This window comes from Neltuma alba, unplaced genomic scaffold (assembly GCF_004799145.2).
Source record: "Neltuma alba isolate B1F8T4 unplaced genomic scaffold, ASM479914v2 tig00005084_pilon, whole genome shotgun sequence".
Classification (NCBI taxonomy): domain Eukaryota; kingdom Viridiplantae; phylum Streptophyta; class Magnoliopsida; order Fabales; family Fabaceae; genus Neltuma; species Neltuma alba.
In genome coordinates, this window is record NW_021633971.1 from 258,025 (window position 1) to 285,693 (window position 27,669).

General features: G+C 38.8%; 4 protein-coding genes across 6 annotated transcripts; 1 reads left to right on the plus strand and 3 right to left on the minus strand.

The window, feature by feature from the left end:
- The first annotated feature begins 209 nt into the window (after positions 1–209).
- Positions 210–4,077, plus strand: LOC114746711 (probable pectinesterase/pectinesterase inhibitor 61). 2 transcript variants are annotated; one of them, XM_028934982.1, is made up of 4 exons: positions 210–1,210; positions 1,734–1,870; positions 2,803–3,506; positions 3,534–4,077. In XM_028934982.1, exons 1-3 carry the CDS (start codon positions 210–212, stop codon positions 3,498–3,500), a joined length of 1,836 nt encoding a protein of 611 aa, XP_028790815.1. In that variant the 3' UTR covers positions 3,501–3,506; positions 3,534–4,077. The 2 variants fall into 2 exon arrangements, with proteins under 2 accessions (XP_028790815.1, XP_028790814.1); XM_028934981.1 differs by having other exon boundaries at positions 2,803–4,077.
- A 1,247-nt stretch (positions 4,078–5,324) lies between these two features.
- Positions 5,325–22,931, minus strand: LOC114746693 (dipeptidyl aminopeptidase 4). Its single transcript, XM_028934951.1, has 8 exons — positions 22,771–22,931; positions 15,672–15,676; positions 10,751–10,784; positions 9,349–9,819; positions 8,365–8,559; positions 7,771–7,800; positions 6,448–7,557; positions 5,325–6,103 (listed from the first exon to the last, which is right to left on the minus strand). Exons 1-8 carry the CDS (start codon positions 22,915–22,917, stop codon positions 5,552–5,554), a joined length of 2,544 nt encoding a protein of 847 aa, XP_028790784.1. The 5' UTR covers positions 22,918–22,931; the 3' UTR covers positions 5,325–5,551.
- LOC114746697 (calcineurin B-like protein 4) lies at positions 15,334–20,325 on the minus strand. Of its 2 annotated transcripts, none has more exons than XM_028934961.1 (9): positions 19,879–20,325; positions 17,668–17,839; positions 17,315–17,397; positions 17,114–17,173; positions 16,858–16,966; positions 16,616–16,668; positions 16,351–16,431; positions 16,157–16,269; positions 15,334–16,031 (listed from the first exon to the last, which is right to left on the minus strand). In XM_028934961.1, the coding sequence occupies exons 2-9, from the start codon at positions 17,741–17,743 to the stop codon at positions 15,968–15,970; spliced, it is 639 nt and encodes a 212-aa protein (XP_028790794.1). In that variant the 5' UTR covers positions 17,744–17,839; positions 19,879–20,325; the 3' UTR covers positions 15,334–15,967. The 2 variants fall into 2 exon arrangements, with proteins under 2 accessions (XP_028790794.1, XP_028790795.1); XM_028934962.1 differs by lacking the exon at positions 19,879–20,325 and adding an exon at positions 17,926–17,944.
- LOC114746696 (E3 ubiquitin-protein ligase SINAT5) lies at positions 22,882–27,003 on the minus strand. The gene is made up of 3 exons (XM_028934960.1): positions 26,421–27,003; positions 24,867–25,253; positions 22,882–23,502 (listed from the first exon to the last, which is right to left on the minus strand). The coding sequence occupies exons 1-3, from the start codon at positions 26,709–26,711 to the stop codon at positions 23,140–23,142; spliced, it is 1,041 nt and encodes a 346-aa protein (XP_028790793.1). The 5' UTR covers positions 26,712–27,003; the 3' UTR covers positions 22,882–23,139.
- Between the last annotated feature and the right edge of the window lie 666 nt (positions 27,004–27,669).

Genomic DNA, 27,669 nt, shown 5'->3' on the forward strand with positions numbered 1-27,669 from the left:
CTGAAGAGAGTGTGCGGAGAGTGGGGGAAGTAGCAGCCAGCTAACTCTTATTATGACTTTGACATGCCACCGACCATCCTTTTCCCTCAAACACAGTACACTCTCTTCCCAACTCTCCATTTATATAAAGTCCCCCTCATTTCTATTTCGTTCCGGACACGAAACTCCCTACCACTTTCTCTCTCTCTCCCTCTCCCTCGCACATTGCCATGGAATTTGCTAGGATCGGACCCTCCGACCCCGGTGGCTCCTCCCGCCGCTCCGACGCTCCCATTATTGCCAAACCAACCTCTTCATCACCCACCACCTCCCCCTCCAATAAGAAGAAGCTCATCTTCCTGGCACTTGTTGCCGTTGTCTTAATTGTCGGCTCCGCCATCTCTGCTGGCATTGTCATCGGTGGCCGGTCCCGTGGCTCGGGCAAAAATGGGGTCGCCATCCGGGGGAAGCCCACCGAGGCAATTTCTCGGACCTGCAGCAAAACCCAGTACCCCAATCTGTGTGTGAACTCTTTGCTCGACTTTCCGGGTTCAACGACGGCAACGGAGGAAGAACTTGTCCACATTTCCTTTAACATGACCCTGCAGCACCTGAGCAAAGCTCTCTACACCTCCACCGGGATCTCCTACGTCCAGATGGATCCACTCGAACGATCGGCGTACGGGGACTGCCTCGAGCTCCTGGAGGATTCCGTGGACGCTCTAGCACGCTCCCTCGCCTCCGTCGCCCCCTCCGCGGTCGACGGCAGTATCAAAGAGGCTGGTTCCACCGACGATGTCATGACGTGGCTGAGCGCCGCGCTCACAAGTCAAGACACGTGTACGGAGGGGTTCGCGGAGACGAGTGGGTCCGTGAGGGATCAGATGGCCGGTAATTTGAAGGACTTGTCGGAGCTGGTGAGCAATTGCCTGGCGATATTCTCGGCGAGCGGGAACGAGGGCGGCGATTTCTCGGGGGTGCCCATACAGAACAGGAGAAGATTGATGGGAGAGAATAGTGCGGATGAGTGGGGCAGGAATAATCCGGGTAATTTTCCGAAATGGCTGAGCAGACGAGACAGGAGACTGTTGAGCCTGCCAGTGTCGGAGATTCAAGCCGATATTATAGTGTCCAAGAAGGGGGACGGAACATTGAAGACGATCGCGGAGGCCATCAAGAAGGCGCCGGAGCATAGTAGGCGGCGTTTCATTATTTACGTGAGGGCAGGAAGGTAATTAGCTTGTTTATTGAAGTAACCACTGCTCCTATCCTAATGATTCAAAGTCTCCTAATTATAATTAGGAACGAAGATACTATAATAATATTTGGGGTAGAATTTTAGAGTTATCTTTTTACACGACATAGCGAAACCGTCCGTTTCAGTGATGTCGTGTTTCATTTTGTTTGGACGACTGCTCGGGTGGATTGATGGTGAAAGGGGCCGACGATAAGAGAAGGAAAACAAAAAAGCGAGAGGGGGCGGGGGTGTGATGAGTTACCATCGTGTGAAAGCAATCTCTAGATTTCCAATCCCATAATTTAAGGTGAAAGGTGTCGTGATGATTGGTTCCTTGACTTTCATCAGGCAAGCGAACCGATCCCAGGTCACGCAGGATTACCGCTTATTGAGTGTAGATAGATGGCACTATTGATAAGTAGCTAGGTAGAATTTTTGGCAATTGACTAATATTTAAAAGTAATGTGATGATATATGTGAAACGGGATAAGGTGGCTAACGGAAGGGGAATGATCAGGTACGAAGAGAAGGATTTGAAGGTGGGGAAGAAGAAAACCAATTTGATGTTCATAGGGGACGGTATGGGCGAGACGATCATCAGGGGCCAAAGAAATGTTATGGACGGCCTCACCACATTCCACACTGCCTCCTTCGGTAAATTTTCGCTCACTATCCTCCCTTTCTTTGTTTTGTTCTTCGCCGTTTGATGTTGTTATTAATTCTTCTGCTTCGTATCCCATATGCTCCCAAAACATACAAATATATAATGACTCCATGCAATGCATTGGTTCTAGCCAGGTTGTCAGAATTCAACACTACTGTCCTTGCGGAGTCCTCATCCGACTCAAAACCCCGCGGACCCCACGTCTGTCGTGATCCTTGTCGGTCTTCCTCTTTAGCTGCATAATTTCCCGAAAAATGGTGCTTATAAAAAAATATTTAAGTGAAAACTAATCTATAATTCTAAAAATAATTTAATAACAACATACAAAATAATTATATAGGACGAGTTTTATTTTTGAGAAAAACCAAACAATTCCTAACACCAATATCCCTGCCCTGCATTAATTTCTCTAGCAGCTTCCAAATACAAAGGTTAGTTCACAGATAAAAAACTAAATAAATAATTCCATTTCATATTCTTACCAGCTCCTTCAGTCTCGAACTGTCACTGCCCGTGACTAGTTTGGTGTCTATTGGAATGTCACGCAACTTACATAAAGCTACTACATTTAACGCCCATTAACTAATTATATATTCTGTGTCAGTTCAAAGCATGCACACTTTTGGAATCTTACGCATTCTCTACTTTCATAAAAAAAACAAACCATCCACTCCCTGGTCTTATCTCCAGAGCACATATCCCTTCGTATTATAAAAGAAGGCCATCATGCGGTGCCAAGAACTTTTACGCCCAGGGCAACCAACCAAAGTGCTAACTGCTAAAGCAAAATTCTGGGTGGTGGGTCGTTCCACCCAAAACCTCGGCTCATCATTAGCCATTAACAAAAACTTTTCCGTCCGCCTAATTTCTTCTTGTGAGTGAAAATTAAAGCACTTAACTAATTTAACCTGTCCTGCTGCAGCTGCGACTGGCGCCGGTTTCATCGCGCGAGACATAACATTCGAGAACTACGCCGGTCCGAGCAAGCACCAAGCTGTGGCCCTCCGTGTAGGGGCCGACCACGCGGTGGTTCACCGCTGCGAGATCCTGGGATACCAGGACACATGTTATGTCCATTCCAACCGTCAGTTCTTCCGCGAATGTCGCATTTATGGAACAGTTGACTTTATTTTCGGCAACGCTGCGGTTGTTTTCCAAAACTGCAGTCTCTACGCTCGGAAGCCGATGGCCCAGCAAAAGAACACCATCACGGCCCAGAACCGAAAAGACCCGAATCAGAACACGGGCATATCCATCCATAATTGCCAGATCCTTCCCGCCCCGGACCTTGTGTCGGAGAAGGGGAGCGTCTACACCTATCTTGGCCGTCCGTGGAAATTATACTCTAGAACTGTGTATATGCTATCATTCATGGACGATCACATACACCCACGTGGCTGGCTGGAGTGGGACGCGTCATTTGCTTTGGACACGTTGTACTATGGCGAGTACATGAATTATGGGCCGGGTGCTGCTATTGGAAATCGTGTCAGGTGGCCGGGGTATCGGGTCATCACCTCACCTTTGGAGGCAAAACGGTTCACGGTGGCAGAATTCATATCTGGCTCCTCCTGGCTGCCGTCGACGGGAGTGGCATTTTTGGCCGGGCTGTCTACTTAAAACCAGGGAAGGTTTGGCTTGTGTCGTGGTCCAAACACACTCATTGGCAGCAACTCTATTTGCTTAGAATCTTAATTCTTAGATGTACTTAGTTAATATAGCTTTTCGGGTCTAATTGTTAATTTTTTCAATGATGTGAGAATAAATATGCTGTAAACAGGGATAGGTGTTGTAATCTTGGCATGACTGAAGTGTTATGCATTTGACACACAGCAGTTGTAGCAATAAGGAGGGAAAAAATGGCAATATTATAATTTCAGAAGGTTAACTTGTTCGTCCAATTCTGCTCACACCACGTGGATTGCGTGGCCCACTATTGAAGCTCAGATTAATGAGCGTTAACGGCGCGCGTGATTGGTCCTTGACATGGAAGACCAGCTCGGAGGGGCCGAAGGGGCCCCCCGCTTTGCTGGCATCATTTGTATTTGACAGTCAACATTACAATTTTACTGTTATATTTTTTTTATTAATTATTGACATATTTGTCTTCGAACGATCGCATTCTGTCAGGAAAGTAGATGGGTTCCATAAAATTTGTATCTTCTCCATCAATGCTTCCTCAAATGAAGAATATTAACGATCAGAGTGTGATATGGCGGGATTGAGATTGAGAGAGGAGTTACAGATTAAGTTTTTTAAAAAGTAACAACGTTTTTAATCATAACTCCCTCAACGCCATTAGATCATGATCAAACAATTAATAATTTTCAGTTGAGGCTTAATTAAAAGAGCTCAATTGTGGAGATCCAAATCTGAGTTTCACATGTATAAGCGGACAATATAAGTAAATTGGTTAGAAAGACTTTTGGGTTTATGCACCTAAACTTTGCTCCCCACCTTGCCTCCCCTAAGCCAGCTCCATCCAATCTTGACTATCTTCCGTGCACACGCAGAAAGTGATTAAATATTTAAAAGTATATATAAAGGAGCACTAAATACCTGAAATTTTTTTACTCTAATATGTACTAAAAGTTTATTTTTGTAATAAAAAAATATTCTAACGATTATTCATCGTTAAATTTGACCGTTAAATTATGTAATTTGATCGATACATTTAATAGTCAAACTTATCACTGCATAACAGTTCAAGATATAAACGCTATAAAATAAAACTTTCAAAGCATATAAGAAAAAGGAAAAAAAAAACTTTCCAATACTGGGTGTCTTTTTGTATATACTTTCTGGAATTTAAGCTACTTATCACATTTTCCATACTACCAATTGCTTGCCCCTCTCCCTTCTCACTTGCTTCGAAAATCATATCGAATTTCTTAAAATTATCTTTAACCAATTTTTGTTACTTTGTGCTTCTGCTAAAGGTCAGTTGTGTTGATTATCCTTACAATGGCATTAAAACTAAAATCGCAGTCTCGTCAAAATTTAACATCAATTCAGTCGGCTCAGCAAAATATTACTGCAATGTTATGGTGTAATGCCCCCCCCCCCCCAAAAAAAAAAAAACAGGCAAAGCAAAAACAATGGGCAAGAATTCCGCTATATAAACAGTGCTAGCAGACTCAAATGTAATTCTCTGAAGTCATCGGAAGACTTGCATGGTAGAACCCATTCCTCCGGGGAAGTTCATTTTGTGGCAGTAATATCAATAGCACCTTGTCCCAGTGGCAAGCACCCCTCATTACCTTTTTCATCAGTTTAAGCATTTTGCACAAAATGTCATTTGCTAGTCAAACTAGTTCATTACCAAATACCAAGAGGTCCACAGTCCATCATCCTTTATATAGGTCGGAATTTGAAAGAATATTAAATGAACAAAAGTTGAACAAAGTTTTACCCGGACTCCAAATAAACTGAACACCCGAGATATAATATCTGAAGGCCCTTAACGATTACCATTTTTATGAAGATGAAATTCAGTCTCACAAAAGGAATGGAATTAACTAAAGGCCTCAAAACCAACAAATATGTAATGTGGTAATTACAGAGGTAAACCATAATCAGGCGAAAAGAAACATTTCTTGTAATTATTATGAACAGAATCTAATGGGGCCACGTGAACAGGACCAAAGATGCAATATACACAAGCTCTTACCCTACAGATTCTTGTCTATGAAGTCCCAGATCCTCTCCTCCATATAAACTCGGTCTCTGTGACGTCTGGGCAAGTGGCGCTCGTCTGGAAAAATCATTAGCTCATAAGGTTTTCCAGCCGCGATAAGTGCATTGACGAGCCTTGCAGTGTGCCTAAAATGAACATTCTCGTCGATCATCCCATGCACAAGCAACAAGCGCCCTTTCATCCTGTGCACATGGTGCATCACAGAACCGCTTTCGTAGCCTGTTCGATTCTCAGACGGCAGTCCCATGTACTTCTCTGTGTAAAATGTGTCATATCCATCCCATGACGTCACGGGGGCACCAGCCACAGCACACTTGAAGAAATCTGGAAATCTCGACAGGGTCATTGCAGACAGATACCCGCCATAGCTCCAACCATACAAACCAATGCGGCCGTGTTTTGCAAGCCCTTGTTTAACGAGCCATTCCGCTCCACCTAGCTGATCATCAGCATCAATTTGACCAAGACAGTTCTTTATGTAGCCTTCAAACTTCAATCCCCGTCTAGCCGTTCCTCTATTGTCCAACTATAAACAAGAAAGTAAAGATCCATATTAAGTTAGTACGGATTATGTATTCAAGGATTGATAAGAAATAAGACGTAAAAGCAAGATTTTCATGCTCCATGATTAAATAATGCTTGAAACAGTTCTGATCAGAATTACTGATGAGAGGAAGGACATTTAGCATCTGACAGGCATGTCACAAGACAATTCAGTGCAGTGTGCCTAACTCCATCTTGGAAAAGTTCCATCAAGTGGTAGAATTATTAAGCAAGATAACAAACTTGCCAAATGTAAATCAATAAATAAAACAAACTGAACATCAAACCATATTTAAGTTAAAGCAATTCAGATTTCAGCATTCTCACCTTCCAAACTAAGATGCCCTGGTTTCGCAAATATTGTGCTCTCATGTCAACTGTACTGATCCAAGAATTAGAAACAAGCTGCACACTTGGACCCCCATAAACATGGATCATAGTTCTGTAAGGCGGAGGTCCAAATCTTGATGCATCTGGCGTATATAGGGCCCCATATAATGGGGTGCCATCTTTAGCCTGGATTTCCACCAGATCTGGTGGCTTGAGTGGAAGCTTTTTGAATCTTGGCGTTGTAAGTGGCTGCTCATACAGGGGCATGATTATGCTTCCATTGTCCAATGAGCAAAGTAACACCCTAGGAGGACAATCAAGCGCATCATGAATATCAACGAAATTCTGCATACGATGATCAAGTACCACAATGTGCTTTCCCTTGCTATGAGTAAGTCTAACAGGGGCATGCAGTGGTTGACTTCCATCCACACCGAGTTTAGCACAGTATAAGTTAGACTCCAAAGGCCCATCTAAGGTCCCAGTGAAATATACTAGACCTGTAGCCTCATTCACACCGGCTATTTGCTCAACCATCCATTCACCTTCGGTGATGGGTCCTAAACAAGCCCCATTCGCATCATGAAGATAAAGGTGTCTAGATCCTGTTTTCTCACTAGCCCAAATAAACCCCCCAGAAAACTTGGTAACTCCTTTATCAAGAGGGGTGAAACAGTCATGCACATTGACCCATGTGCTGTTTTCTTCCACCAATAAAGTCTTCCTCTGACCAGTTCTGATATCAAATTTAAGGATCATCATTTTCGTTTGGTGCCTGTTCAAGACCTGGGCTGTGAGAATGTTCCCATGCATCCAATTGATTCTTGCCAAATATTCTTCCTCATTATTTTGCTGATCCATTCCCCCACAGACAAGATCCATCCAAGTAGTGGATCCTCCAGCTACCGAAACAACACCAAGACGAACTTTAACATTTGAAGCTCCTGCAAAAGGATACGGATGGTCTTCCTGTGCCTCTGAACCAACTGAGCTTTTGCCTTGGTGCATAATTCTAAAAAGTGGTATTTCAGAAGAATCAACTTCAGTGAAAGCTATATATTTACTGTCTAGTGACCACCAATATCCAGTTTTCCTGTCCATTTCCTCCTGCAGTCAGCAAAATTTTAAAACCCGAGCATAATGTTGAATGTGCTGACGATGAAAAGGTAAATAATTAATCATTTTAGAATCAAGTCATTATTTCACTTAAGTCACCCAAAAGTATGGGATCATAGGACTGCTTCCCATAAAGGGGACAATGTGCCCAATTTTCATTTAAAGAAGTCCATCAAGATGATATTAATACAAGTGGAATCTCACCTGGGCTATATATTCAGCAAGGCCATGAGTCTGCAATATACCCAAAAAATAGAGTCAATTTTAAAGGATGAGAATGCTAAAATGCTAGTATAAGTAGATTTAACGACCTGGTTCAAATCCAACAACCGTACACAGTCATACGAATGATCGGAAAACAGCAATAACAAGCCAAAACCCATGAATGGGCTAGAGTATTTTGATTTTCAACATTTCTCAATATATTATGATATCTTTGTAAGTATGAGTAAGCTAATTAATTAGCAAATAAATATCACTGAAGCCTACCAGCTAGCGTACTATATGGTGAGTATGAAGAAAACCATCATTGGACTTCCAAATTTGTATGATCATGGCCAAAGATAACAAAGCGAAGCTTAATCAACAGCCATTGGAATGCTTATTAAACAGTATTTACACACTTATGACAAAGGTGTGGCTACTTCGAAGCAGACAGTTTGCATTCTCAATATCCTAATCTGGAAAAATGAAAGGATTATCCACAGCATTATTATTATTTTTTATGATCCATAACACATTTGGTTACTCTAATGCAATACTCTAATACAATAAAGATCAATGAAATTTAGAACTCACCAAACCATTTTCCTTGGCACCATGGGTCAACTGCTTTGATTCATTAGACAACAGATTCAGAACAAACAATTCACAGTCCTGTACATAGGCAATCATTGACCCATCTGGGGATAGACGCGGATCAATAATAGGGGAAGCTGGTATGCTTGGAAGCTTGAGCTCTGCTTTTGAATAGGACATGTCATGGATGTAAATCTGTTCGAAAGGCAATTATCACAAATTCATAATAAATTAGACCATTTCAAACTCATGATTGATTAAAATAAGAAAATAGAAGCACAAACTTCTTTCAGTCTAATAGACAACTTGCTCAATACCCAGCACCAGCAGGGTGAGGAATGTTAGTTATGGGATTTGTATATATAGACAGCACCATACAAGGACACTTGTTGTCACCGATTGTTTTGATGGGGCAGAAGTTATTACAAGTTTACGACTGCCTTTGAACACGAGAAGATACAAGAAGCTCAATTCTTGAAAAATTGAACATGAAGATAAATTAATTTCAAATGGATATAGGCATATAGTGGAGAATCTGAATTGGTTCTGATGTGTTTCAACTCATTTAATATTGTTTGTGACATGATAAACAACCCTCCACTAACAACAAGCATTTCAAGCTTGAAATAAACAATCCGAGTACAACATCTCAATATGAATGGTTTGTACTAAGCAATATGTGTTTTAAGGGAGTCAACATCACAAGTAAAGAAAGTGATAAAATATTGGCGACAGCAAGGTGGCATTTCGAGAGAAATACATACATACATATGTGTGCAAGGGTTAATTTTCTCTTCGCACCAAGTAAGCATGAGAAGCATAATATATATATATATATATATATATATAAAATATCCAAACATGTTATTTTGCTTTTCCGGAGTTAATTTCAAGACGCACACTAAATTTTACAGATACATAGAAATTAAGAAACAAATAAGATAAAAATAAATTTAAGGCTATTCCAGAGACAAGGGAACAAACCCCAGTAGGCAAAGGCACCATGATCGCTTTCCTTTTGGAACTTGTATTCACCCATTCATATCGTGTCACCCCTAATCCACGCTCCCTCAACCTCTCCCTCCTTAACTTTTCTTCCGGAGATATATTACTCTCATCGAGCCCGCCATCATGGGGACTAAATAACAGTTCTTGTTTAGATGTCTTCAGATCAAAAGAGAAAACCTTCCTATTCAATGTGTTATCAGGACTGAATAAATACGCAATTAAATGATCATCAGGGCTGAAACTTATTGAAGACGGTGTGACATATCCTGGTAGTGGGTATTGTACAATCTCTTCAACAGGGAAAAGGCTGTTATCATCAAAATTTTGGGCATCGTGAAAGTCTGTCAACGGCATGTTGAAAGGCGGAGATCTTGAACGCTTCAGATTTTTCTTGTTGTTCACATCAACTGATTGCATTACGGATACACCACCATGAATGAGATTGAACTGCAACAAAGCAAACAAAATGAGAACAGCATCCAGAGAAAATAATCGACAGTTACAAATATTAGAAAAATAACATTTGATAGAAAATCACTGAAAATAAACTAAAGGGTTTCTCAGCAGTCCAATTTGGATATGAATTTATTCACTGTCGAGCCTGACTAGCGTGGTTGAAAGTTGAAACAGAAATATCAGAACATTTTTCTTACCCTTTCCTTTCATAATATGAGGGACAGGACATAAATTTATTACAGATTGTATTTATATTCTACAAACTGACTCCGGAATCGAATCCGCTCTTCAACCTAACTCCTCGTTCAAGAAGTGAAAGGAAACGACACTAAAGAAAATGGGCATAACTTGATGCTCACGGACACCAGAAAGCATAAATTTTAGCTATTTAAATGTGAGCTTCTCCTTTACATAAATCTTGTGCAGTAGCACGAAAAGGAATATTTTAAGACGCGCCAAGCTCTACGAAAGAAAATGAAGCCCAAAAACAGAAGTATCGACTTCATTGGTATCCGCTTCATCCATCCACAAGACTCAAATTTACAAAATCTATTTAACGATCCCGCACTATCCTCTTCTGACCCATTGGACCATTTCCTCTCAAAGGGACCGGAGAAGCCCGGTTGAAGTCCAAAACAGATCCCAAAAGACCATGTTTGAGCAGAAGCAGAAGCAGAAGCAGAAGCAGAAGCATTTTAAAATCAAAATGGAAAAGCTTACCTGACATTTGTTATTTTCAGAAATATTATATACATATAAGTTCACTATCAGAACTCTCAACTTCTCGCGTTTACCCACTGGATCCGATCGCCGACAATGGTACTAACAGGAAATAATGTGAAAGGCAACTAGTTTTGAATTTATTTTAATGCACTAAAACTGAATCAGTTTCGTTATTAAGGATGAAAAGTCAGATTCTAACCTGAGGAGAAGACGGAAAGGATCTGCCATGAAAATGAAGGAATGCTAATAGGAGTGTCTTTTTTTCACCGCGATATGTTGAGTGCTTAGAGAAAGTTGGGTAGGGAATCAGAGATACAAACGAAGTCGACTTTGTGCTAGGGAAACGCTAGGGCGGAGAAAGAGCGGGGCAGATAGCATCAAAACTGGTGCTGGTGGCGTCGGAGCTCGATAGATTGGGAAGGAACCTGAGACTTGTTCCATTTAAATTTTATCAAGTACAATAAATATTAAGATATTGCCACGAAATAATAGAAAAAAGCAAGGACCTGTGCCCTGTTTGTCCTGTACGCGCCAAAACATTGCATTCAGACTATGTGGAGGGAGCGGGGCACCTCCTGTTTTGCCGAATGCCGATTCTACGCCTAGTCAGCTGTATGTCTTGTCCAAGCAAAATATTTTTTTTTGGGGATGCCTAGCAAAATACTTTTAAAAAAAATGACCACAAAATACTATATAAAAAAAATAGGCATCTAAATAAGTAAAATGGTCAAATGAGCGTGAGATATTGTTCTGGAATTTACACTTTTGATATAAAGACTGAAATGCCCTGATATTTTCTCAAACTGAAGAGTATATTCGTGCGATGGAGAAAGGGAGAAATTGACTTTCTCCACTTGACGAAACTAAATCTAAGTTTCTCTAGTCATCGAAAAGAGTTCTCTGAAATCATATTGCCGTCGTCGCAGGAGTAGATTGCCGTCGTTGAAGTTGGTTATTGTCATTGAAGTACATTGCCCTATCTGAAATAACTCGTACTCTCTGAGATTGTCGCTATCAAGGAGGTTGCTGAAGTAACACCAACTGTGATATATAGATAGAAAGCTTGAATGTGTTCCCCATAGAGCATTTTCGATGAGTCCCCAGGACTTAAAATATTATTGTCTGGCATCCTCTTTCTAGTTTTGTCTCTATTTTTCGCATAAAACTGTTTTCAGGAAATGTGAAGCTGCTTGATTTCCTAGTATTATTAAACCATTTGCCCTGAATTTTACAAAATACATACTGAGACTTACAACTTTCGTAGTGAAAGTGACCACTTTGCTAATGGGTTTAGCAACCTGTTTTCAAGAGATAAGCAATTTGTTTCTAAAAACCAATAAAATTCTACCCTGAATTTTACAAAACACATAGTGGGATTTACAATTTTCATAGTGAAAATTACCATTTCTTCAATGGGTTTTGTAACTTGTTTTTAAGGGGATGGGCAACTTGTTTCTAACAACCAATAAAATTTCATACTGAATTTTACAAAACACATAGTGGGATTTACAACTTTCACAGTGAAAATAACCACTTTTTCAATGGGTTTTGTAACCTATTTTCAAGGGATGGGCAACTTGTTTTTAAAAACTAATAAAATTTTGTGCTAAATTTTACAAAACACATAGTGAGATTTACAACTTTCATAGTAAAAATGACCATTTCTTCAATGGATTTTGCAACCTGTTTTCAGGAGATGGGCAACTTATTTCCAAAAACCAATAAAATTCCGTGATCAATTTTACAAAACACACAGTGAGATTTACAACTTTTATAGTGAAAATGACCACATCTTCAATGGGTTTTGTAACCTGTTTTCAAGGGTAGGTAATTTGTTTGTAAAAACTAATAAAATTTCACGCTGAATTTTACAAAATACATACTGGATTTACAACTTTTGTAATAAAAGTGATCACTTTATTAATGGGTTTTACAGCATATTTTTGGAGAATGGACAACCTGTTTCTGACAGCCAATAAATTACATGTTGAATTTTACAAAACACATAATGGGATTTGTAACTTTTATAATAAAAGTGACTACTTCTTCAATGGGTTTTGCAACCTGTGTTTGGGGATGGGCAACATGTAAGCATAGATAAACCATTTAGTGGACGTGCACCTGAAATACATTACGGTAAACATTGAACCATTAACTTTTATAGTTAACTACGTGTGTAATGAAACGTACCATTCACATAACAATATTTACCAAAAACCAGCAAATATATGACAGCAGTTCCATTATGTAATTGCTTGCCACCATTTTTTGATTTAGGCTACATCATTAACCACATACTGAATATAAACCCTCGAACATGATAATCCCGTCTCCATTTCATCATGAAGCAACCCCTAAAATGAACAACCCAAACCCTACTATCAACTTCCACTCACTTACGTAATGCCACAGGTTCACTTCTTCTCTTACTATAAACCCTTTTACCCACAACCAAAACTCACCAAATCAACAATGTCTATAGAATGGTGATGCAAAGGAGTAAGATAATAACATTTCCAAATACTATCAACTTAAACTTACTTCCAACATTTCTCTTTCTTTTTTCACATGTTTCATCAATATCTTCTTCCTTTTACTTTCTTTTCAGCTTCATATTTTTTTTCTCTCACTCCATAGGCATTTCAGTCTTTACGTCAAAAGTTAAAATTCCATATTGATACTTCATACCCATTTGGTCAATTTGCTTATTCAGATAATTATCTTGTGGTCATTTTTTCTACTTTTAATTGCCTCGAATCCAAGCCACAAAACAAATGGAATTTAAACATGGATAAATATTAAGAAGAAAAACAAACCTACGCAATCTCATTTTAAATTTGGAAAAATTTTGAATAAATTCGGTTTGAAAAATTTATTAAATCAGTAAAACTTTATGAAAAATGAATGATCATAGACATAGCGCTCTTAATGAAACACAAGAAAATGAATTAAATACGAAAAAAAAAGTGAAGTTATTAGTAGAGGTGGTAATACGAGCTGGCGGTGCGGGCTGGCATTTTGTGAGCCCGAGCTTGCCAAGGCGGGCCAGCTCGCCTACATATTCTTTTTTTTAAAATAAAAACTATTATTATTAATATAAGTTGAACTTAATTTGAAATGTTAAAATTAGACTTCGAATCTTGAATTTGAGTAGTGAGTTATGATAAAATAAAGTGAAGATTAATTTATAATTTAAGAATATATTTTTAAAAACTAATATATATTTTTTATAAATAATTAATTTAACTAGTTTTTTTTATTCAAAGTAATTTAGTTTTCTTATCCAAATTAATTAAGTAGATATTTTATGTATAAATGTATAAGTATCACATGTTTATTTAATTTTATAAAGGCTTTTATAGTGACACAACAAATAAATGAAAAATAAAAGATGGACGATGATCTTCGTATAACTACACACAGAATTACAAATATATAAAGTGTTTAATTACTTATGCAATGATATGAAAGAAGCAATGTTTAATTGTTCACGTGGAATTTGAGGGTCAAAATATTTTAACTATATTAAGAATTATATGAAAATTTTTTTAAAAAAAAGCGAGCCAGCCTGCCAACTCGCGGGCTTGCCTGTGGCAGAGCAGGTTCAAAACGGTGCGGGCTGGTATATTGCTAACCCGAGCCCGCCTTTTTTGGTGGGCTAGCGGGCTGGGCAGCCCGCGGGCCCAACCTGTATTACCAGTTCTAATTATTAGCCAGTTAATTTCTTAATGAAAGGTTTATTCTCAATTTTCCTATAAATATATATGTATATATATCATATCAGGCTTTAGAACACCTTCGTAATCGTACATAAAGAGGTCGAAGTTTTTGAATTTAAGGCATGGCTAGCAAAACCTATAGGATCTCTTTATGTTTTATCCCTTGAAAAGAAGAGGTATATATTAATGTAATTAGATTTAAGATTATAGTCTGTAAAATGACTTTAATAGCCTTAGGTTTTATGATATAGAAATAACGTCAGCTGGCGCCGCAGGCACACGCCCTTGCTTCCGCGTCATCCTTAATTTTCCTCAATCCTCAGGCGCTCTTACTCTCATCCAGTCACCGTCATCGTCATCGCCATCGTCGCATTTTCCCTCACTGGAATCGAAGCTCTCAAGCTCTCGTTGTAAAAGCGACCTATTTCTCCCGGTTTATTTCACCGAACGCGGCATGATCTGTCCCTAACCCTAACCGTGTGGTAAAAGAACGGGTCATTTAATTATTATTAAATAAATATAATGCATGATGCATATATAAGATTAGCTTCCCTTGCAATGCCACGCGGAGAAAGTTCGAGGGCTTTTCGCCTATGACACAACCTCTGTTTACCATTCTGACCAGTGCCAAGGAGCCATGTGACAAGCACTTCGGCTTTGCCGGTTGCGAATTGAAATGACCCGCCTGCCATCATTTTACTCCGTCTTATCACCAATGAATAACAATACTCCCTCCTATCCTCTCCCTAAATTTGTTAAAAAAAAGTGCCACACTTTATAAACTTTAAATATTATGCGTTTTTTTTAAATTATTATCCTCTCCTTTTAATTATAACTTATTTATTATTTTTAATTAATTTTAACTTATTTTTTATACATAAATTAGTTATTTAAACTTTATAATGAGAATGAGAGAGGAAGTATCAATATTATATGATTAATAGAGGAATTTTTTCGGTCTCATGATATAATGCCCTCTATTAGTTTCAAGGGAAATTTATATTTGAGAATTCTAACCTCACAAAATTTTTGTACCTTCCTTGATCTTTAGGTTAAGATTAAATGCGAGCTAACTCAGGCGAACATTACAAAAAAATAAGGTAAGCCTGCGAACTTTACAATAATAAAAAAAAAAAATTCAAAGACCAAGTTGCATGGTATACTATATTCAGTGACGGACCAGTGAAGCATTTTCTCGGCAACACCGGCTTCCTGCGCTGACCGCCTCTTTCTTTACTCTGAAACCGAGGACTCTGAACTCCGGCCAAAATATTGAAAATAAAGCATTCCCCAATTCTAAGTTTGGTCCACATGCGAAGACGATCAGACATTAGGTGTAGGCGATTTATTAAGTATAATCGAAAGTTTTAGTTAAAAATAATAATAAATAAATAAATGTCCAAAGACTCTGAGTTTCTGACGCCGCAAGAGCCATAAAAAGCAAGGTGGTTGACTCGGTCTCACGTGTCTCTTTCGATATGCAATGCAACACAAGGCCTTGCGCTAGCAGAACAATTCATGTCATAAAAAAAAGCATTCTTTATGGCTGATCCCGCTTCAAAGAATCGCAAAACCAAGTCCTTTCAAGTTCGGGTCGGGAACCATTGGTGAAATTCCGTTGGATATCTTTGTCAACGCAGAAAACGGTGATCCCTTGATAAGAAATATCAAAGGAGATCGAAGATGAAACGAAAATCTCAGACCTCTGAGTCTTCAACTTCTGTTGTCTCCACAAAACTTGGAAACGCTAAGGTTATATCCCTGCAAATTGGGAGAACAGACATGCAAGCTAGCTCGTCACGAATCATCAGTGCCCTCTCAAATTCGAGTTACTGAAGGAAACAAAAGTTTACGGACATCTCCTATAGGTAAAGCCTTATACCCACATTAAGTAGGGAAGGTTCATGTTCTTCATCAGAGATGGATGTTTTGAGACAAATGCCTTCCACTCCTCTTGATCAATCCTTCCATCACCTTTTGTGTCAGCATCACTAAATGTCTGCGGAAGAAGCAACAAATCCTTAGAGTTCAGTCAGTTCAAAGAAGATCCGAAGTTAACAGGGCGAAATTGTATGCACACCTTATCCACAATGGTTTCGACCATATCGTCTGACAGTACAAGATCTGATTCGTGTAGAAGCGCCAATACCATCTCCTTTAGCTGCAGATAGATGATTATCACTAAGCTTGGGAAGTGGAAGGTAGATAAGTTTCCAAATTATGCTTGCAAATGCGGGCGTGATTATTGTTGTTATGGGGGAAAAAAAGCCGAGTAATATTTCCACCATAAACTGCAAAATTGCAACTGATTTCATGTGATTTAAGGAAATCAAAGAAAACCATACCTCCTCACGTTCAATATATCCCGTCTGTCTCAGATCATACAACCTAAAAGCAACTGCAAAATGGTTATCCACAACTTAACAGATGATATAGTATCATATAGATGACTGAAAAGCACTCATGCCATCTACACAACGCAATATGCTCTCAGGTATAATTATTTATATACTTCTGGCACAGAGACCAATAGAAGAAACTAAATTAAGATTAGAATGAAATCTATGCAAAGAAGAATCAATCTTACAAGTAATCTTGTCTTCCATAGGTGCATCCGGGTGAAAAACACCCAATGATCGAACAAATTCCCCAAATTCAATAACCCCATTACGCTTGGCATCAAATAAGTCAAAAACCTATAAAGAAGCACAAACAAGATATATGTTAAAGGGGCAGTAAAGGCCAGAATTCGAGTCTTGCTAATACACCTCTTTTTTAGCATCAATTATTTTGATAAGATCCAAGAATCCTTTAACAGCAGAGCAAGGGTGACATTTACACACCCTGTCTGCAAACAGATTTCTCTTGTTTTTATTCCTGAAGAGCGCCAGCTGGAATTCTTCCTGGAAGGAAAGATGATATGGAAGTTAATTATCTGACAGAAATTCAACATCCAGCTTAGATTCATCTAATTTAAAGTAAGATTTTTTTTACCGGAAAATAATTTAAAGTAAGATAAGGACTCGTAAGTGCATCTGACTCACCTTGTGAATAAGACCATCTTCAATAACGGAGTTGCTCAACTTCTTATAGAGCTCATGTAGCGCCTCCACTTCACTCACAGAGACTTCGAAGAGGAAAAGATGAAATTTACCTTTCGTCAGTAGAGTACATTTAAAACAAAAATTTTGATAGGAATCAAGAACCAGAACTCTCAGCAGGCTTTAGAATAACGTGAAAGCCTGCAGGTGACGTTACAGATAAATGTACTGATAACTACATTGATATTTATTATGATTGCCAAAGCGAGCATGATATATAACTATTCTTAATTTAAAGCGAAGGACTCCTAACTCTGTAGCTGCAAGGCTTTACCAGTGTGATGATGGATACTCACAAGGTGTCTCTGCAGCAAGAACAGTGGGATCCTCGTAACCAGCTGACTTAGCTTTCCTTGAACAAACGCAGCCCATTAAGCAGAACTATAAAATTCCGTTGAAAATTTTTGGGCAATCAACTGACTTAGATTCATTCCAAAGAACGCAGGAGATAGATTCGGGTTTGAATACCTGCAAGGATATTGGAACTTTTAAATCACAACCCATCCTAGTTATACGAGCTAACAGAGATAAAAACGCCTAAAACTATGCTTTACACAATGAGAAAGCTACGAGCAACGTCACATAATTTGGGAAAGGATCAAAGATTCATGCTTGGTCACTGGTTAACCGTTATGCTTGCAGGATGACCGAATGAGCTAACACGTAAGACTACAATCTGAGGGCTGCTTATAGAAAGGAACAAAATGTTCAAGCTTAATGCCAATTGCTCTTCCGAATTATCTTTTTCTTTTTGTGGCTAAACTTGCGAATTACAGAATAGGTTTTATTTATAAAGTGGAAAACAATCTACGACCTTATGACACACATTCTCCAAGCTGAGCTTCTAATCATCTACAGGGACAAGTTGGCTCACAGTATTTCACTTTCGTCTGACTGTTCAAAAAAGTCAAGGCAGAGTAGGAAGCAAAAAAGCATCATTTTAGGAATTAGGAGTGCGTCCTTAAGTTTTTCCACTTATCCTGAGGCTGCCTAGTGCAAACAAGATATGCAAGCAGATCGAATTAAGAAAACTTTTCAAGAACAAGAGAACATTGTAAATTTCAAAGCTAATACAAACAAAATAAACAGAGATAAGGTAAGCAGATCTGTCCTTTCCTAATTAAATATTAAAGATACCGGGATTTCTTACAATGTCATACCGTCGACTTGGGAAACAAATACAAGAGTCCAATAGTATACCAGTATTATATTTTCTAAATTAAGTTTATAAATACAGATGTGGAAACTGATTTGTGGACATCACATGACTCACTAGAATAATAAGTTAGGCTCATACGTAATTTTTTTAAACTCCTTCAATTTCCAAGAAGTATAAAGCACGGAACCACGCCTCATATTTTTAACTCATTAAAAGATTTGAGTTGGCAGAGTGTATATTTTCCTATAAATGACGAAAGCTAGATTCGGACGCCGTCTCATCAAAGTAAATAAATTAAATAATACAATTACGTGCGCGCGCGCGCGTCATAGCAACAACTACAAGTGGGAGGAGAAAATAAACTTCCATGGATTCCGGTAAAAAAAAAAAAAAATCCATGGATCACAAATCAATGGCTGGCATTGATGTAAAATTTTTTCATCTCAAAATCGAGAAAAATATTTATTGTATATTTATACTGACTTTTCGATAACTTTGGCCATGATCTTGTAGCATGAAAAATCTGTTCCCTAATAAAAAACACGTCTCTACTTCTCCCTCTTAGATACACCACGGAATTATTTCACTTCTTCCTCAGTTAAACGATAGAAAATCTTGACCAAAAAAAGGAACGACAGAAAATCAACATTTCACTTGCTTTATGTGATTCTGGTTGTAAACCCGCCAATCAAAAACGGATCCAAACGTGACATTCACTGAATCTAATCATTGTGAACTTTGTGCCTGTTTGGATCATGGAACGTTTCACATAAATTAAGAGAAAACTCTTCTTACATATTTATTTTATATTCTGTAAATTATTATTTAAAAATTACTTATAAACTGTTCTAAACGGATCCTTTATCATCTGGCCAAAAAATTATCATTTTCTTGATCAGAAAAATCAGAATCAACTCTGAATTGCATCCCTTCAGAAGTGCTGCAGTTAAAACTCAGAAGCAGAGCCTCGAGAGCAGAAGAAGAATCTACAAATTAACCAAGCCCTTCGTCTTCTTGCTTTTTTTTTTTTTGGGGCCTACCGAACCCTCCTGAAGATCGTGTTGTAAGGACCTACTTCTGGATCTGTTTTTTTCGTTTGGCGAAGATTAAGAAATTTTTGAAATAAAAATGAAATACCAGTTCTCAAGCAATTTCAAAAGCAGATAACCATCCGAATCCTATGGTACTGGATAGAATGCGGGAAACCAATTAAAATATGCGTATTGAGATAGAAATTTTCACAGTTGAGATAGGACGAAATCAGATATCCAAATTCACAAAGCGAACCCGATTGGCCCCCGGATATATGGAAGGAGATAAATAGAGAGAAAGAGAGAGAGGGACTAACCTGGGATTCGAGGAGAGAAGGAAATGAAGATCGAGATAAGATAATCACGCCCACGCCGAGCTTGTTGTATGTGCTTTATAGTAACCACAATGCCGCTTGAGCGGGGATGACGGACGACGGTAGAATTACAAAATTTGCCGCCAATTGCACTCCAGAAAAGAGAAGAATCAGAATGCAGAGGATTTACAGAGAGAACCAATAAAATCGTGAGCTTTAATCTTGTATCAACAGCTTAAAGATTTCCCAGCAAAAGTGTCTTGCTTTTAAAATATTCAGCGTTCGTATTCAGTTTGGGCTGAGCCTGCAATTTATAACGAGCCAACAACCAGAAAGTGACGGAAAGTCTCTTTCCTTCGTGGTAATTTCCCCCTCTCCTTTTTGGCCTTTTACATAGAAAGAAGAGACAGAAGGTGGAGAAAATTGGTGAGGGAGGGACATGGGCGCTTCTCTTTGTCCCAAGGGCATCGACTAACGAGCTGGCCGCCGCGTGTACGAAAACGTCATCGCAGGATATCCCCAGCCTCCTTTTCTTCCGGAGTAATCCTCATCACACGCATTTATGTTCTGCGTATTCCCTTGCGAGCCCAGTTTATCAGCGGTGCTCATTAATTATTTTTTATTAAAGAAGTATACATTTATCATTTAATATTTTTTGCCAGACATTTATCATTTAATTTTATAGCACAGTTTAAACTCACTGTTATATAATATAAAATAGTATAAATAGTATGCCTTATTTTTAAAATTTTATGTAACATGTGAGGATAATATATATATATATAACAAAAATAAAATTTATACAAAGCCACGTTTGGTCGCATGTCCAGTACGATCACTAATCATGTAATCCCCTCTTTACGATCACCTGAAAAAACAAAGTTAGTGTCGATTCAAAATGAAGCGGATGTACATTCCCCTATACTAGGGTTGGGTTGGTGTTGATGCGGCCATGTTACAGTCTTTGTCTTTAAGACTACACAATAAAATAACGCTCCCGCAATACTGCAATGTCGCTGCATGTTAGTTACTGGGATAAGGAAATGCTGGTACCCCCATTTTCAAGGGACCTGTATGTTAGCAGTATGGCCTATTTGTGCCCTTGAAATTACGTGATTTGAAGTCAGTCCCAAGAGAGAGCCGAAAATGAAAATAAAAAAAAGGATCCTGTTATAAATATTAAATAGTCTGGAAGTAATTCTATCAGCATTCTCGTTTATTAATTTTCTTCTTTAGAAAATGAAGTATCACCAATTCATCATCCGCTGCTGTGCGAGAAAGCATCTAAATCTGTGTAATGGCCAGTGCATCGTCACCGCCGATTAAGCCTTCACATCGGAGACGGTCCACTTTCATATTCGCCGGCGAGACTTCCCTATCATCAACCCTAATCGCTTTTCTCACGATTCCCGCAGAATTCGTGTGGCCATCAGAACTCAGAATTCCAAGTTGGTCCTGTCGTTATTTTTTTCTTGGTTTTTTAAATCCTAATTTCCCGTGATAAAAAGAGAATGAAAAGATGTGGAAACATTCATGTAGTGAAAGGGACATAATGAGACAGAATTATGGCAATGTGCCAATGTGTCCACTTTGGGATTTTCCATCCTTACCAACCCTGATGGTGCGGCTCGACGATCCTCCATGTGTTGGCTACTTGCACCCTGTCATTAGCAAGCATATTATGACTGTTAGAACCAATTCATTTTACATACGAATACAAATAAAATACAAATCTCGACAAGTTCATCGATTCCTCTCTCTCTCTCTCTCTCTCTCGATGATTTAATTAATTCAACCGCTAGCGCTATAGGACTGCGTTATATAAATATATGTATATATTTTAGAGCACAAAGGAATGGGGTGGCTGGACTTATTTGCACTCGAAGAAAAGGAGAAGTGGGCCTTATCCTGGCCTTGGCCAACAGGGGTGACGAAAACAAACAGAATAGATGGGTGACGATGAAAATAAACTTTATTCTTATCTTATATAGCTCACGCAAAGACAAAATTCGTCACGACTAGTGGCTGACACAATTGGCAAAATATAATACTGGCCAAGGTGATAAGAACATGAAATATAAAAAGGAGGATATAAAAATGAGGACAAACCGAGGCCTGGTCCTGATAACGTACGATGATGCGTGCATTTTGATAAATACTGTGTTTTTGTTCTGCACTTTGCTTGGACACATGCGATACCGATAAGTTATATCGTGGTCCACGGTCAACGTTTCCTCCTTTCTAATTTCTATCCCATCACCTCCACCAATTTGTTTTCCTTGATATTACTGAGGTTGTTAATTAACAAAGTCACACAAGTTCATGTCCCGTTGTTAAATAGGAAGGAAAACGACCTCTATGGCGGAAATTAACCACAAATGGAGGGGATAATCATAATATCCCCACCATCAGAGGGAGCCTGTCGACTTTCACGAAAATGTTTTTATTATTGAACTTCCTTTAAGAAAACGACAATGAATATGCTCGTTCAAAATGAAACACAAAACGAAATACTAATAAACAAGTCAGGTTATCAAATAAATATCCTTTTCTTCTGGGCAATTCTCCTTTCCACACTGGGGCCTCGATCACAATTTATCATCGTTGGACCTCCCAGAGCACCAAGCCCATGAAGTCATACGGGTGAGACGAAACACAGTCAGAATCTCACCTTCAAGGCTGTAAGTTCAAGCTCTTAAAGAAGAGACCACCGCTGGGACTGCTAATGAATCGGAATCTGCAGAAATAATGGCCTAGGCTGATATTTCGTGGAGGTGCTTCATTTACGCCTCTCGTGTACTTGAAACAGCTCTAAATCATTCATTTATTTTAACGTCTCTTCATTTTCCTGTATTTGCTGGTTAACATTACAACATGCCCGTTTCACAGTCGCACCACTCCCATTAGCTGGGGCAGGTTCGATTGCCAACACTCAACCAAAACAAGAACTTTACACTTGAGCAGTTGCAGGAAATATATAAAGCCAATGGGACAATGTGTTTCGAATGGCCAAAATTGTGATACTTCCTTTTCTCCAAACATACATCATACAAAGAAGCAACCAATCAAATAATAAAGGTCTTCAATACGAGAAATTACAAGAGACAATTTCTGATTCCCAGGATCAAATTTGACAATTTGATAATTCCGACCAAGAAATGTGTTTATTACACGACAAAGAAAAGCTGAGAATTTCAAAGCAGCCTCGATGCCTTCATCTATTACAAGATAGAGAAGAGTGCCCCAGAGTCAAACACAGCGTCATCAACTACAAAGATTTGGTATGCACACCCCAGCATCTGGATTCTGTTGCTCTTTCCATATTCTTCCAGTAACTCTGAGCTTAAGCTCCTTCCTATCCCCACCAGAGAAAAAAAGGGCCATATTTCGTTGGATGATAAGACCATCATGGCTATCCCTGACTTTGCGATGGCTATCCCGGACACTTCTTGGAGTACCCTCCCAAATCAGCTTCCTGCCATTTGCCCCAACTTCTAGGCTATAGCTATAGTTTCGAGCCTCATTCTCGTCTCCCATGAAACGAAGGAATGCCATGTAAACAGGGGCCATCCCAAGCTGGAAAGCTTCAAAATGAAGGCAGAAGTATTGCCCGAAACAATGAAACACCTACCAAAGAATAAGAAGAAATAAGCTAACTTAATAATCAGGCAGTAAGGAGTACACATATATACAGAGAAATGATTCTATGTTGCTCTTGAATGGATTGGCGGGCCAAAATAAAGTTCCTTGGTGATTATTCCTCAACGGAATCAAGGAAATTTGTTCATCTCAGCCCTTGGACTTCTGATGGTTCCACCACACAAAACTAGTGCACTAAAACACTCACATCTAACAGTTCAGAACTCCGACAGACAGCGAAATAGCAGGAAACTCATGTTTTTGTATAACCACAATAAGTAACAAATGGTTGTATCAGGCGGTCCTACAAGACTCCTTGAACTGATAGAAGTAAAATCCAGCTCCCCGCCCCAGTTAAAACCATGCACTATGCAAAATGAACAAGTAAGAAGGTGATCAAGGCTTTCCAGGGGCCAGAACGCTTCAACACTCCTCCAAATGATCCACATCTTCCACTAACAGAACAACCTTACCTAAAAGGACGCAGATCCTCTGACTTGCGTTTGTCTTGGAAGACATGGCATAATAGGAGGCATCGATGCATCATATAAATGTTAGAGATTAGAAATGAAGATGACCACCCAACAAACCTAAAACCACTGGATCAAAATGATTTCCTCTCGTCTACCAGTTCAAGTTGAACGAACAAGGCCAGGGTTAAAATGATTGAAAAGAGAAAAGAGCAGTCAAGCTGATGCATTAGGGGAGTCTGAACGCATCATTTTCAAGGCTTGTTGCGCATTCATTTCATCTTCCATCTCCACTGTTTCCATGTTCCAAATACAAACATTTTGTCCCTCACTTTAAGGTAGAGTCAGGCAGATGCAATTCTAAGGATAGAAATTCTTCCTAAAACCTTCTATCAGTCCCAACTGCTACACCCACTTTTCCATCACTTTACCCACCTTTTTTGGGTTCTCCTTTCAGCTCTAAACCTAGGTGATTTAGTTTTGTCCTCCAAGCCCTTAATTTTCTCAGTGATTCCCCTATCTCCCTCCACCTTCCCTCCTTTTCTGTCTTCTGCTATATACTTCTATTTTCAAGGTTAGGTCCTATAAAAAACACACAAAATAATGAAGAAAAGTAAAAAAGACCAAAGATCCCCTAGTCACGAGAAACCAAAAAGACATATTTCACAATTGCATAAACTTCAGAAAAATCAGATCTCCCAGGCCATAACTTACACCTAGTGGCAGTGAAGTTTGATGAACAACTGATAGTGTATGCCATAAGTGGTATTCCTCAAAGAATTTTGAGTGTTCCATGGACCAAAGAATTATATTTAAACAAGAATGATGACCCTCCCATTTCATCTTTCCCTAAAAACTCTAACACAAAGGGGGGAAACATACAGTGAGCATCCAAGTTGCATTCTCTACTTCACGGGGATTTGACTTCACATAACGATGGTTGAATGTACATCCCGTGTGCATGTCCACCTTATGATCGTCCCTCAGATGGGCAACGAGGAAAGGGATGTCCCCAACAACTGAACACTCTGATCCAGCATAAGGACAATTGTATGGTCTAAAATTGCACTGTGTCTCATGCTTGAGCTTGCTGTAGTATGGAAAGATTTCTGGACACCCAAGAGAATAGTATTTACATGGTAACTCAAGTGATTCAGCTACCTTCTCCAGAGCCAAACATCTAATATCCCCAAGCTCTTGTCTGCATGTGGGACATCGGTTGTGCACCCTTGTCTTACATGTTGAACATAGGGTGTGCCCATTGTGACACTGCAAAGGTGTTACACAATATTAGTATTCGAGATAAGATATTACAAGATCAAGCGGAAGCAGAACCACAGTAACGCTGGCCTTTCTTTTTCATCATTTCTTCCTTTAAGAAATGTTACCAAATAACAACTTATGATCTAGCTTAACACAGTTAACCATAATCTCCACCTTCGGATGCACTCATCCTAAAATATTAAAATAAAATCTCTTTTCCATTGGGTCAAGGAGTCATATAAAAATAATAGAATACCACTGTGTGGCAGACGGCAGTTTTTATAAATGTTCAATGATAACCAAAGTCACAGAAAAAGGCATAGGTTTGATACCAAACAGGCTATCAACAGCTAGGGATCTTCTTCCTAACAAGGACATAGACTGATACATAGGAAAGATGGCAATAACATCCTCTAGACAAAAGAGAAAAAACTCATATAGTATGATATTGTTAAGAAGTAAGGTAAAACCAAAATCTGACACATTCAGTAGTCCTTTGACATAAAAGATAACCAAGTACATAACTATATTATATTATTAGTGCTGTCAAGTCACGTAATTCTTTTATGCCAATGCTTCACCTACCGGATCAGAACTTTAAGACACGACACGTAGACCATAACTTCATGTTAACCAAGGCATAAAAAAGGGGACTCGTCATTTCATCCAATAAAAAGGAACCCGTTCCTCAAAAAATCACAACAAAATACATAAATAAACCTGAGAATCAATCCTCTCTCCAATGCACTGCTATATCTAGAACATAGATCACTGGGACAACTATTTAACTTGATATTGCTGTGCCGAGGATAAAAAATAAAATTGCAAATTGGCCAAATGCGCAATTACAAGTATGGTTAGATTATATTTGGCCCATGGCATAAAATGCTTTCCCCATATAACGAAAATTCGAACTCCAAAACCAAGTCATAGATGTTCCAAACCACGATGAAGCCTACCGAAAAATAAAAAAGAAAGAAACGAAGGCATCATGAAGTCCGCTCAATTCCTCCATTCACCCACACCAAAAAAAGAGCCATCAAATTCACTAAAGTGCGAAGAAAGGATCCTTATTATTATGAAAACGAAACCTAGCACACAGTTACAAAAGTAATATATCATACAACATACATAAGGCGGAAATTGCTAAAAAAGAAAAAGAAAAAAGATGACCTGATGAATTGGTGGGTACATAGAATTGGTACAGACAGGGCATTCCAGCAACTCGTGGACGCTGGTTGCCGGAGCAATGGCCGTGGGGCCCATACTGATGGCGCCATTGCGAGGCTTTGAGGATGAAAACTCAGAGTGATGATGGGAGTGAGGATGTATACCGTGATGGTGGATCTCGTCCTCGTCAATACCATCCGAGGATGACACACACTCAATGTTATCCAAGTCCATCCAGTCGCCGAAACCTCCCACAAGTGATGGATATATGAAATACCCAGTAATCAAAATCATAAATTTCACGAAATCAGATACCTGAGCATTTCTTTTTTGAATCTCCTCCCTCGATTTTCTTCGTTCTCGGCTTTCTTCCAGGAAAACTTGCTAGGAAAAAGAAGAAGAAGAAAATAGGAGGAAGAAGATGGGGATGGTCATGAAGCGGTAAATGGATAAAGGGGTGAGTCCGACGAGCCAACCTCCCTTTCTCCGGAAGAACAGCCTCTTTTCTTCTTCGTTAGCCTTTTCTCCTTCTTCGTTTCCTCGCTACATTCCCCAAACCGGGTTGCAAGAAGAGAGAGAGGGGGAAAGGCGAGCGGGTTGGGGGGGGGGTTAAACTTCGGAAACTCTACGATAATTGAGATCCATCCCACGGGACCCAAATTTCAACTTTTTTTTTTTAAAAAAATTTGGCGGATATTAACGTAAAACCATACGGCCTACTATTGTTTTTTGAGGTATTCGACCAAAATTAATAAAAAAAAAATCATAAGTCAGTATATAAATTATTTATTAAATTCATATTATCATATTATTTTATGTATTGGATATTTTATTATACTCCTCCGGTCCTTATTATAAGACCCAATTTGACTTTTTATTTGGTCCTAATTATAAGACCCAATCCATTTTCTCTATTATATTTATACATTTTTTTCCAAGATAATCCTTCTAATAATGATAGTTTTAGCCAATATACTTAATTAGCAAGGATATTTTAGGAATAACAACACTTATTTATTATAAATAACCAACTTAACTTACTTCCTTAATCTCCTCAAATAAGTCAATTGGGTCTTATAATTAGGACCGGAGGAGTACTTTATTTTTAATAAATATATATTTTTTAATGATTTGGCAATTATTATAGGAAAAAAGTTGTAATAAACGGATTTAATAAAGTATAATAACTACAGAGTCTTAGACATCATATTGCGAAAAAAAAATTAGCCATGCACGAAAACATAAAGTTTAT